This window comes from Thalassophryne amazonica, chromosome 18 (assembly GCF_902500255.1).
Source record: "Thalassophryne amazonica chromosome 18, fThaAma1.1, whole genome shotgun sequence".
Taxonomy (NCBI): domain Eukaryota; kingdom Metazoa; phylum Chordata; class Actinopteri; order Batrachoidiformes; family Batrachoididae; genus Thalassophryne; species Thalassophryne amazonica.
In genome coordinates, this window is record NC_047120.1 from 42292449 (window position 1) to 42305734 (window position 13286).

General features: G+C 39.9%; 1 protein-coding gene across 1 annotated transcript in view; it reads left to right on the top strand.

Annotated features, from left to right (window-relative positions):
- wnt3 (wingless-type MMTV integration site family, member 3) overlaps positions 1-13286 on the top strand; it is a 50360-nt gene that overhangs the window by 26641 nt on the left and 10433 nt on the right. The window contains exon 2 of the mRNA XM_034194555.1: positions 10638-10879. Coding sequence (XP_034050446.1) covers positions 10638-10879 — 242 coding nt within the window. The remainder of the gene's footprint in view (positions 1-10637; positions 10880-13286) is intronic.

A 13286-nucleotide genomic window follows, 5' to 3' on the forward strand; every position in this document is an offset into this window, starting at 1 on the left:
GAGTGTCATGATTGGGTATAAAATGAGCATCCCCAAAAGGCTCAGCTGTTCACAAGCAAAGATGGGGTGAGGATCACCACTTTGTGAACAACTGCATGAAAAAAATAGTTTAAGAGCAATGTTTCTCAAAGTTCAACTGCAAGGAATTTAGGGATTCCATCATCTACAGTCCATAGTATAATCAGAAAATTCAGAGAATCTGGAGAACTTTCTACATGTAAGCGGCAAGGCCAAAAACCAACACTGAATGCCGTGACCTTCAATCCCTCAGGCAGCACTGCATTAAAAACCGACATCATTGTGTAAAGGATCTTACTGCATGGGCTCAGGAACACTTCAGAAAACCATTGTCAGTTAACACAGTTCATCGCTACATCTACAAGTGCAAGTTAAAACTCTACCATGCAAAGCAAAAGCCATACATCAACAACATCCAGAAACGCCACCGCCTTCTCTGGGCCCGAGCTCATTTGAAATCGAGAGATGCAAAGTGGAAAAGTGTGCTGTGGTCTGATGAGTCCGCATTTCAAATTGTTTTGGAAATCATGGACGTCGTGTCCTCCGGACAAAAGAGGAAAAAGACCATCCAGACTGTTACCAGCGCAAAGTTCAAAAGCCAGCATCTGTGATGGTATGGGGTGTGTTAGTGCCCATGGCATGGGCACTAACACATCTGTGATGGCACCATCAGTGCTGAAAGGTACATCCAGGTTTTGGAGCAACACATGCTGTCATCCAAGAGACGTCTTTTTCAGGGACGACCCTGCTTATTTCAGCAAGACAATGCCAAGCCACATTCTGCACATGTTACACAGCGTGGCTTCATAGTAAACGAGTGCGGGTACTAGACTGGCCTGCCTGCAGTCCTTACCTGTCGCCCATTGAAAATGAGTAGCCCGAGTAGCCCATTATGAAGCGCAAAAAACGACAGCAAAGACCCTGGACTGTTGAACAACTGAAGTCGTACATCAAGCAAGAATGGGAAAGAATTCCACCTACAAATCTTCAACAATTAGTGTCCTCAGTTCCCAAACACTTATTGAGTGTTGTTAGAAGGAAAGGTGATGTAACACAGCGGTAAACAAACCACTGTCCCAGCTTTTTTTAAATGTGTTTCAGGCATCCATTTCAAAATGAGCAAATATGTGCACAAAAACAATAAAGTTTATCAGTTTGAACATTAAATATCTTGTCTTTGTGGTGTATTCAATTGAATATAGGTTGAAGAGGATTTGCAAATAATTGTATTCTGTTTTTATTTACATTTTGCCAAGGGCGTAGGTTTGGTCTCAGCTTTGGTAGGGACAATACCCCCCCGGCCCCCCTGCCCACCACCACCACCCCCTAACCCACTCATACCATTAGACGCACAAGTACAGCATAATACATAACATATGACGACATAATGCTGAATAATTTAACACTTTATTTACAATATTAAGCGTGTAGGCAAACAAACAAATAGCTTAAATAACAAAATTGCACCCAAAATCACGAATCTATTCGATAGGCCTACACCTGAGAGAACAAGACAACAAAAAAATACTTGTGGAGCTAACAAAAAAAAAAAAAAGTTTTTGCAACCAAGATGTATAATTTATTCTCTTCATCAATAATGCAGTTGTAGGTATCTGGCAACCTAATTTTAAAAAACGGGATTTCCAATGATATATATGGTGTATTACGGTAAACGAAGCCTGTGATGTCATAACGCAGAGGAAAAACACGGACGTTTCACACTAGTGCGCCGCTAATTCTCATTACCGTAAGTTCTCATGTAAGGCCTCACTCTGAAAAATTTAAAACTGACAGCAAGCCAAGAACCCGTGCTTTCCAACAGCATGCTATATGTTGCATATATTACGGTAAAGTGCGTTCGGTTACTTTTGAAACGAGGCAAAAGTATGAAAAAGAGCGCAAAAGTGACAAAAAAGTACAGAGACAGACAGCAAACATAAATGTAGTAATTTCTGAGGAAAAGGCAGGATGTTAGTGTCATTTGTGAAGGTGTGTGTGGGTGTGCAGTTTAAGTGTGGCGCACAGCATTGTTCTCAAGCCCTCCACCCCGCCCTTCTTGTTTTTCTGCACCGGAGCAGTGTTGCCAGATATGAAATATGAAACTATCGTACCAAAACCTCAAAATTATCGTATTTTGGGAGAAATGATCGTACACAAACAAAACGCATACAACGTAGCTATTTTAGCGTTTTGTTGTTTTTTTTTTTTTTTAATTTCCAAAGAATTTGATGTCACATTTTTAAACAGTAATTATAGTAATGGGGAAGCTAGAACGCACTACGTGTGTTTGGGCAACCAACTGAAATTATCGTACATATTGGATTTTTTCCCATTATTGATCGTACAGAGGGCAAAACTATCGTACAAATACGATAATTATCGTACATCTGGCAACACTGCACCGGAGCCACCCATCCTCTGCGCTCTGGGACCTCCCACTTTACAAATGAAGCACTGCCTGCCACGAGATGCGCTTTGTTTACGGCCATGTGAGAAGAACGTGAGCCAATGAAATTGCAACATGGGTAACCCTGTCACTCTGGCACGTCGAAAACACAAAACGTGACGACTAAAATTATAGTATCGAGTTCTCAAAAAAAAAATAGTGAATGATTTTGTTATATAAACAAAAATGCTAAATATTGGTAGGGACTATTTTGCCATCCCAAAATAATGGTTGTGACTTGTCCCTATGGTCCATATGCAAACCTACGCCCCTGCATTTTGCACAACGTCCCAACTTCATTGGAATTAGGGTTGTATTTAAGAAAGTATGTAGACAAAAACTGCTGCAATTGACACTGGAACCCACTTGCCCCATTGAAGATGTTTGGGTGGATTAATAGGTGTATTATTGTTGGCCACTTGCCCTCGGATGATCCTTTGACTGGGGTTAAAGGTCAAATTCTGGTGTACAGGACTTGCTTGAACTTGGTTTATTGCTGCACAGAACTTGTTGCAATATGGCAGGTGACTCTCAAAATGTCAGTTGACCAGTGTTCAACTACTGCTACAAAGGTCAACTGAAGCTAAATGTTCATTAGGACCCACCTGCACCCTGGGAGATGTCCTGGTGGATCATTGGATGTGTTACAGTTGAGTCTTCGACTTGGGATATCCCCTTGGGTCAAAGACCAAAATCACCTTTCTGCTGTATAGGACTTGGTGGGACTTGATTCATTGCTGTGTGGGACCTGTTGGAACATGCCAGGTGAATTTTGAATGGTCAGATGACCAGTGGTTGATTAAATTGCATCAAAGATCAAATTCTGTTTTCTGCTGTACGGGACCTGCTGGGACTTGGTTCATGTGTGTATGTGACCTCGTCTCACTTTCACATTATTATATATTGTCTTATCTCCATTTATGAATTCATTACATAGACTCAAAAGTAAACTGAATCTGGAAAGATTCATTGCGCACTGGGTATGGACTGATCTACGGTGACCTCCTGATCCACTTCCAAAATGAAAGGATGAGTTGGATGCTCTGGTGAATAGCATGATGTTCTGTTTAACATCATTAACTAGAGTAGTTTAAAGATAGTGACTCTGCTAAAGACATTTTAATATAATCACAATCAGCCATGGCTTTGCATTCTCATCTTGTACAAGTCCTAGTCTCAGTATGAAATATCAGTGGCTTAACAGGCATTTTCCAGTACAGATACTTTGACATGTCATAATGGGAAGACACGGGTATAATTAATAATGGTGGCTGTGGTGTGTTTGATATGTTGGTTTCAGTACTGAAACCAACCAGGCTGAAATAAACACTATTAAGGTTCATTGACACATTCATGGATATGCATCCTGGCAGGTCACGGTTTGAATCCTTGTCCATACCTTGGAAAATCTCTGAGGGTGCAGGAGGGTGCCTGTGATGAATCAGGATATTCTGTCATTGTGCTAAAGCAGGGGTATTCAGCTCATTCCAGAAAGGGCCAAGAGGGTGCAGGTTTTATTTGCAACCACCCACTCTACCAGGTGATTTCACTGATTCACTGATTCCATCTGCTCAAAAGTGATGTTAATCAGTGAAATACCTTGAAAATAATTGCTACGACTTGTCATGCAAATATCCATTTCCGTTATTTTTAGAAATATGCTTGTTATTAAAGTTTATTTCGATTTTATGCCAACATAAACTATATAAACATAAACATATGCCAACATTTATAAACATAAATTTGGATGAAAACATCATTCTGTACACACTGATATAACAAAATGTGCAGAATTTTGAATATTCGATTCAATTAAAATGCTAATACCCCAACCACAGAATCAGCCAGCAATACCTAGTTTGAAATAGCATTAGCTAGCTAGCTAAGCCTCAAGATTTCTTGGAAATGTGAATAACCTGTACTTAGCAGGCTATATTTAACTGTTCATGATACTAACTAGGATTTATGATTAGTGTTGTCTATAAGTATTAACACTAATCACTGCTTTTAACTTAAATGTGATCTCAATGCTAGCTACTGTCAGATAGCTAGCTTTCCTTAAAAAAGAATAAATGCCAAAAAAAAAAGAAGAAAATGTTTGAAAAACCTATAGTGTAACAGTTGCCAATAGCTAGTTTGTTCTGAAGAGGTCTCAGGTTGAGATATTACTGAGGAAATCCAAATAATGAAGCATTAATCAACCAGTGAATCATCGTGTCAACATGTTCATTAAGTGTTATCATTTTAAAATACTGTGACATTTTTAATAACAAACTTAGCCTGCTGAGAAATTATATATATATATATATATATATATATATATATATATATATATATATATATATATATATAAAGGTACAACTTTGACTCATGAACATCAAAAATGAGTCACTGTACAAATACTGCAAATGATCTGTTCCTGTGATTTTTTTTTTTTAATCTTCAGTATTTGCCAGATTTTCAGTTGCTGCTGTACAATGCTGAAGCAAAATCTCTATTTTTCTCCATCCAAATGTGATTAGATCACACTTAAGGTTTAGACCAAAACTATTTTTTCTCTGTTGCTTAAAAATGAGACAAGAAGAAGTATAGTCTGGTTTGTTCATAGATCATTGTGGAATAGTAGTCCAGAGCTTATGCCTTTATTGGCTTGTCTGAATGTATGTGTCAGACAAATTGGCTCGGGGTCCGTACTTCTTTTATAACATGTGTACAGGCCCTGCTCATGAACTTCAAACTTTGCGTTGACCTTCAGGCTTGAGGCAGTCAGGTCAAATGTCATTTTCTCCTCAACAGGTTCAGAAGGTTACCTGGTAGTTTTTCTGCCTCTGGACTCGGGAGGCTGTCGCACAAAGAAACCTTGTCTGTGTGCCGGTGTGACACATGCTGATGTGGACCTCCCACAATAGTAGCGACGCATTTGTACAAAATTCCTTAATTTCCCCAACCATCGGGAATTGATCACAGAACATGTATTTATAAAACTGCAGCTTAGCATGGACTGCCGTAGTGGTTTTGTTGCTATGGGAGTGGTTCGAACTCTCTGAATGTGTCACATTGTTGTTGACAGTGTTCTATTCCTGATTGAATGAGTTTCCACTCTAAACAAGTTGTGTGGTGGGATCCCTTTGCGTCCTCTGCTTCATTTCTGTGGTTTCTAGCAACCCATCATACTTTCACATCATCCTGCTTTAGAAACAGAGAAAACCCCCAACTGAGCACTAAACCCTCCAGGCCAGAAGAGGCCCCATACAAGCCTGCCTGGGCACGCATCTGCCAAACCTTGCAGTTCGCCGCCGCTCCGCTCCTTGTCTCGTCCCCCGGCAGATTTCCTCGGCATTCTGCATCTGTGGAGGTCTCTGCGTCTGCTGCTCCTTCACTCGGTTGAGACACGTTACTCGTGGCTTCCAAGAAATGAGGCAAAGTAGGCAGGATCAGCATGGCACACATGTGGTCTGCGTGCTTGTATTTGCGTGTGTGTTTCTGTTTGTATGATACGCCTCACAGCCCTTCAGGGTTAAGAATCTCATTAGCACCTAGCCAAAAAAGATGTGCCTTTCATCTCGTCTGTCCATATGGCTCATGTGAGGCACCGACTTTGCAAACAAAGATAAATAGGCTGGCAGATCCACAGCCTGTAGTCTAAACATGCAATGTCCACCACAAAGTCCATTGCGGTTAGGTAACTGATTCCACTGGAAATCTAAAAGTCAGCACCTAAGTCTACACGGTGAACAGGCAGACAAGCAAACTGTCCTGCATCAAACCTGCAGCAGAGGTTTGTATGCTCAATCTTTTGCATTTTACAGGAGTAGAAATCTCTACTTTGGGAAGGGAGGCCTTCTCTTGGACTCAATGGACTGATGTGGTTGAGGAACGTGCGACACCAGGCGTCAAATCCTAGCTCCATTCATGCCATCATCTGTTCTGCTCCATCCCACGACTGAAAGATTAATGGGCAGTAACATGGCTAGCAGACAGTGTAATCAAGACTTTTAGTCACTCAGTCACCAGACAGAATGAAGTCAGAAACACTCAAAGTCAATGGAGTTGTTGGACCTTGGACTGGCACATGAGCTCATGTGGCTGTCTTCGCTTGGGTAAACTCTAGACATGGACATGCAGGAAGATTGATGAGCGCTATCACATTGCTGAATCGGCATGGGAACATGTAACTAAACAAAACGGCATCTTTACTTTGGATTATTAGCTTGGATATGAAAAAGCAAAGGCTTGGTTTTGTTTTTAGTTTTGAATTATTTAAATTGTGCACACAGGCTACTGGTGCATAGAATAATTTCTTTATCCCCATGAGGGGAAAATGTTATTTCTCTTTTATCAGATAAGTAATTCATAACAACAACATCCGTAGCTCCTTGTTGTTCCTCAAACATGGCATTTTTGTACAAAAACAAAAGGGCAACACAGTGATTAGCACTCTTGCCTTGCAGCAAGGAGGTCTGGGGTTCAATACCACCTATGCCCAACTCCGCTCTGTGTGGAGGCTGCATGTTCTCCCTGTGGGCTTCCTCCAACCATCGAAAACATGCACATTAGGGTCATGCTCCATTCTCTGCCCTTGTCTAAGATCTGGAATTGGTCCGCATGTGCGCCAGCTTGTGTCTAACTAGGACAGGTTAAATGCATAGGACAGATTTCGACAATAAAAGCCCTTCTTCAAAAAGACGTCAGCGTCATGACTCAGCGCAGAAGCAATAATTACTTGAGATAAAAAAGCAGGGGCTTGGGTTCGGGTTCTCATATGTAGAAAAAGCCAAAGTACATCAGAGATGCGAAGCTCACTGAGGAGGATTTATTTTCCACTCCGTGGTACTCTACTTTTGTGTTGGGTTATGGCACTGCACTCATCTGTCAGAGTCGGTGCCTGCTACGATTGGGTTGCGCCCCGCAGGGGTCCTGAGGTCATCCTGAGTGGCGCTCTGATCTGTTCGTCAGTCAGTTGTTCCCCATGTGATCATCTCACGGCCTCCAGCGTCTGTCCAGAACTCCGCCAAGTGCTGGAGATTCTCTCAACACTGGTGTTCTTTTCGACCTACAAATTGGCAGCGCACCCCAATCGCCCTACTGCTGCAAACCTAGATTTGGCTCCTCAGTCAGTCACATACATTTATTGGACAGCAGCCATTGTCTTGGAAAAAAAAGTATATTTCCTGATATAAGGTGACATGCATGAAAATTAAAAAATAAATTAAGAAATTGAAAGTAGACCATCTTAAATGCACTGATCTTCTAGAAGAAGCTGTACAGTTTTGTTTGAGCTTGTCATCAGAAAAAGCATGTTAAAACATGGATATAACATCTTTTTCTCTCGCTGCATTATTTCATGAGCAATAGAAAGCAATTAAAATTAATTATCCCAATGAAGCTATAATGGTTTCTGGCATCACAGTCTGGCTGTCTGCTCAAAGTGAACAATCTCTGCTTAGACTCATCTGCACGAGTGTTCTGGTGCAGCATGTTTCTTCACATAAGCAGCATTTTTTTTCTTTTGAGTGTCACCTCAGGAGTCAAACATAAAGATGAAATGGCAAAGGCAAAAACTGTGCATGAGGGGAGCTTCACAGTGCAGATGTTCCTGTGCCCCGTCAGCAACAAGATATAAGCTAACAGGAGCAACTCAACTCAACTCAAACTTTATTTATAGAGCACATTTAAAACAATTGGGATTGACCAAAGTGCTGTACACATTAAAAGCAAGATAATCAATCAAATGCAGCAGTTACAATCAATAAATACATAACACAGTGCTATAAAATAGATGAAAATAAAATAGAATGAAATTAATTCAAATTAAATAAAAATTTCACCAGAAGCCCACTTAAACTTGACTAAAAGCAAGGGAGAAGAGGTGCATCTTTAGGGAAGATTTAAAAACCTCGATCGATACCACAGAGTTGATGTGCCAGGGCAAGTTGTTCCAGAGCCGAGGGGCCGCTGTCACCTTTAGTTTTTAGCCTCATTTTTGGGATGACCAGTAGCATTTGATTCATGGATGTCAATGCTCTGTCAGGGGTGTAGACACAGAGGAGCTCAGTCAAGTACTGGGGGGCTAGGCCATTAAGAGCTTTAAAAACAAATAATAACATTTTCAAATCTATTCTAAAAGCAATCAGGATCCAGTGCAGCGAAGCTAGGAGAGGGGATATCTGGTCACGCTTACATCTGCCAGTGAGGAGACGTTCAGCTGCATTATGCACCAGCTGCAGGCGGTGCAAGAGTGACTGGTCCAGGCCAAAATACAGCAAGTTACAGTAATCCAGTTGTGTGTTAATAAAAACATGGATTATAGTCTCAAGATCTTTACGTGACAGGTACCCTTTTACTTTCGGTAAAATCCTCAAATGAAAAAAGTTGTTTTTAACAACCGACCTAACCAAGATTTTTCCATGATGACCGGATGTTTGGTGTAAGGGGGCCCAGAAAGCCAGCAGAAAAGTCTGATGGACCACATCCAAACACTATGATTCTAGTCTTGTTTTCATTTAAATTCAAAAAGTTTGCAGTCATCCAGGACTTAACACTGTTTAGACAATCAAGCATTTTCTGTATGAAGTCATTGGATTTTGATGTTAAAGGCAGGTAGATCTGAACATCATCAGCATAACAATGAAAAGAAAGATTATATTTCTTAAAAATTGATCCTAATGGTACACTCAGAAATATTTACCCTAACTTTTAAGATTTATGTAATTTTATTACATGATAAATTCCCATTTACTTGTTTTAGATAATTTTAATACAAACCTACCAAATAAACCTTACATGATGTACTCGTATATTCATTAATCCTATTTATTTGAAATGCATAATCCTCAGCTTTATGTATTTAGTATTAATAAAATATAATTACTCTAAATCAATAAAAATGACAGTATTTATTTAAAATACATAAAGTATATTGTTTGAATTGCATAATAATTATGTTACCTATGCCATTTATCTTGTATAGGTAACATAGTTATTATGCAATTCAGACAATATACTTTATGTATTTTAAATAAATGCTGTCATTATTATTGATTTAGAGTAATTATATTTTATTAATACTAAATACATAAAGCTGAGGATTATGGATTTCAAATAAATAGGATTTATTACAGTAATGAATATGCATCATGTAAGGTTTATTTGGTAGGTTTGTATTAAAATTATCTAAAAAAAAAAAAAAAGTAAATGGGAATTAGTCATGTAATAAAATTACATAAATCTGAAAACTTAGGGTAAATATTTCTGTGAGTGTAGCATGTACAGCAGAAAAAGAATCGGCCCGAGGATGGAGCCTTGGGGGACCCCAAGGGCAATAGGGGCTGAGGATGAGGGAATTCATTTAGCTGCACAGAAAAACTCCAGTCAGTCAAGTAGGACTGAAGCCATGAGAGAGCAGAACCTGTAATGTCCACCCACTGGTCCAGTCATACTAGGAGGATCCCATGATCCACAGTGTCAAAAGCAGCTGTCAAATCAAGGAGCACTAGCAACACAGGGTTTCCTGAGTCAACAGTTACCATTAAATCATTAAAAACTCAGCAGTGCTCTCTCACTGCTATGGCATGGGTTAAAACCAGACTGAAACTTCTCATAGATATCACTGGCCACCAAAAATGACTGGATCTGAACAAGAACAACTTTCTCCAAAACTTTGGACAAAAATATAGCAGTTTAGAGATAGATCTAAAGTTAGACAGCTCAGAGGGATCCAAATTTTTCTTTTTGATGAGAAGCTGCACAACGGTATGTTTGAGAGCAGCTGGAACACGTCCGGTGCTAAAGCAGAAACTACGAAATAACAGAATAACGGATCCCACCATACTGAATACCTCTTTAACAAGACAAGAGGGGTCCAAAGGACGGTTCGTAGGTCGAAGATGCTTAATTACATTGAAAAGTCATTACTAATAGCTTTTGTTGCAAAGTCAATAAAATTCTCAAGTGCAGTGTTATGCGGCGACACTCAGTAACACCTGATGTGAATGGCTAAAGAAAGAGGTAGGTGCTTTTTACAGAAACCATTTGGTTTTCCAGTACTAGATTTTGGGGGTTTGGCAACTTCTTGTTATCATCTTGCCCTTTCGTTGAACATCTAACATAGTATTGAGATGGTTTTGTGACAAACTGATCTATCCAAGTGACACTTTACCTCTTTGTGGCACAGGTCCCTGGCACTTGGGCAGCAGTACTCGTCTCTGGGCTCCCAACCCATCCTATGTGGATCTATCCCTGGCCTGGTGCCCAAACAGCTGCGGTTCTGTCGCAACTACATTGAGATCATGCCCAGTGTTGCAGAAGGTGTCAAGTTGGGGATCCAGGAATGCCAGCACCAGTTCAGGGGTCGTCGATGGAACTGTACTACCATCAAGGACAACCTGGCCATCTTTGGCCCTGTGCTAGATAGAGGTACTGTTTGTCTACAAAACTGACTGTAAATCTTTGCTGATTTTTGTAATGATGCACATATTCAAAATCAAAAAACTTTATTTGTACCCAAGGGGCAATTCAAACAACAACCAGCAACAACAAAAAATAAATGAATAAATAATAATAAAATAATACCACAATAAATAAATGTCAATATGAATTATAAGTGCTTTAGAAGTGAGACAGTTATATCATAAGCAAATTATTAGGGGATTGCAAACAAAATTCACTCCTGCCAGGGAAAAAGGGGAAGGATTAAGAGGAGCTGAAGAGGTGAACAGCCCTGGGAACAAATGTCGCTCTTTTTCTCTGTGTCTTGCACCCAGGGCACGAAGTTGGCACCCTGAGGGGAGCCACTCAAATGCAGTGTGAAGAGCACGTGATGGATATCTGAGACTTTACACAATAGCAAAATGTAAATAAAAACTTGGCCAAAGAGAAACGGGAAAAGATTGTGTGCTGAGGCAACTGCAAGTTGTTACAAAAATTCTACATGCAGTGTTAACAGCCTCTACACCCTAAGGCTTAGTACTGCCTCTTCTGAGCAATTGCTGACAAACGACTAACTAGGGCAATTACAATAATATCCACCTTTACCCAGTGCAGTGAGAAATGAGTGCAGCTACAAGCACTGACACATTATTCCACTTCCATCGATCTTTGCTCTCAATATCACATTTGTCTTCAGGGTCACTCAGTTATTTTAAGTTTTCCAAACCACGTTTACATGCAGACACATGAAAGAGGATCGGAGCAGTAAATCTTATAAGGCATGCAGAATTCTGCAACCTCAAATCAGAAAAGTTGGGACAGTATAGAAACTGCATTGTCATGTTCTCGGACTTCACTGCAGACAGTAACACAAGATATTTAATTGTTCTGTATGGTAAACTTAATTTCATTTGTTAATATACATCCATTCCTGCGTTTCAGGCCTGCCACACATTCTAAAAAAAAAGCTGGAATATGAGAAATTTAGGGCTAGAAATGAGATAAAAATAATATTATTAAAATAACTATAAATAAACAGAGTCACCAGGAGACATAGCCCCCCTGGCTCCCACAAATCAGTTATACAAGGTGTTGGTGGATCACCCAGTACACACCTATGCTAAATATAAAGGAAATTGGTCATCTGGTTCTTGAGATATTGCTCTAACAAGGGTGGCAATAACAATATCTTGAATATCTTGCTATGACCTTGAAACTGACCCCAAGGTCATGACTGGTGTCGGAGAATCACCCAAGTACACACTTATGCTAAATATAAAGGAAATTGGTCATCTGGTTCTTGAGATATTGCTCTAACAAGGGTGGCAATGGCAATATCTTGAATATCTCGCTGTGACCTTCAAACTAACCCCAAGGTCAGCATAATCAACTGATGTCAGGGATCACCCAAGTAATGAAAATTGATGGACAGACAAAGGGACTTACTAATTACTATATCCCCTCATTTCATACCAGGGGGGTAAAAATGATGATTCAATTAAATGATGAATAATGATGTCATTTTAAACAGGTGATTATATCATGATTTGGTACAAAAGCATTATCCAGGAAAGGACGGGTTGTGAGGAGCAAAAATGGGCAGAGGATCTTCAATTGATCAACAAATGCCTAAGAAAATTATTGAAATGTTTAGTGTTCCTCAAAGAAAGATTGGAAGGGATTTGCACATAATGTAAGTCCATAATATAATTAAATGATTCAAGGACCCTGGAGGAATTTCAGTTTGCAAATGGAAAGAGTGCAAGCCAAAGATGAATACCCGCGATCTCCTCTTCGACAGATGGCAATGCATTGAGATGGGATATTCATCAATAGGTGATATAACGACATAAGCAAGGGATTACTTTGTCAACTTGTTTGGGTTCAGAGGAAACACATATTGCAGTGGCAGGAATCAGTATTCCAGATTTTAAAAAAAAAACAATGAACACTGTGTGCTCCAGACCAAAGATGAATAGTACCATTCAGACAACAATCGCAACAAGTTAGCAGCAGCAAATCCAAAAGCCAGGGTCTGTCATGGTATGAGGTTGTGTCATCTTTTCCAGGGATGTTCATGCATTTTTCAACAAGACAATGCAAAACCACATTCTGCACACATTACAAAGGATGGTTGTGCAAGAAAAGGGTACTAGTACTAGACTGATCTGCTTGCAGTTCCAATATGTCCCCACTGGAGAATGTGTGGAGAATTTTGAAATGAAAAATGCAATGACAGTACTGTTACTGGTACTGTTGCACATTTTAAGACATGTCTGCAGGAAGAACCTGGCTGCTTGGTATCCTCGATACCAAAACATCTTTTAAGTGTTGTTAGAAGGCCTAGCAACATTAGAAAGTCATGAATGCTTCAGCATCCCAACTTTTTTTATAT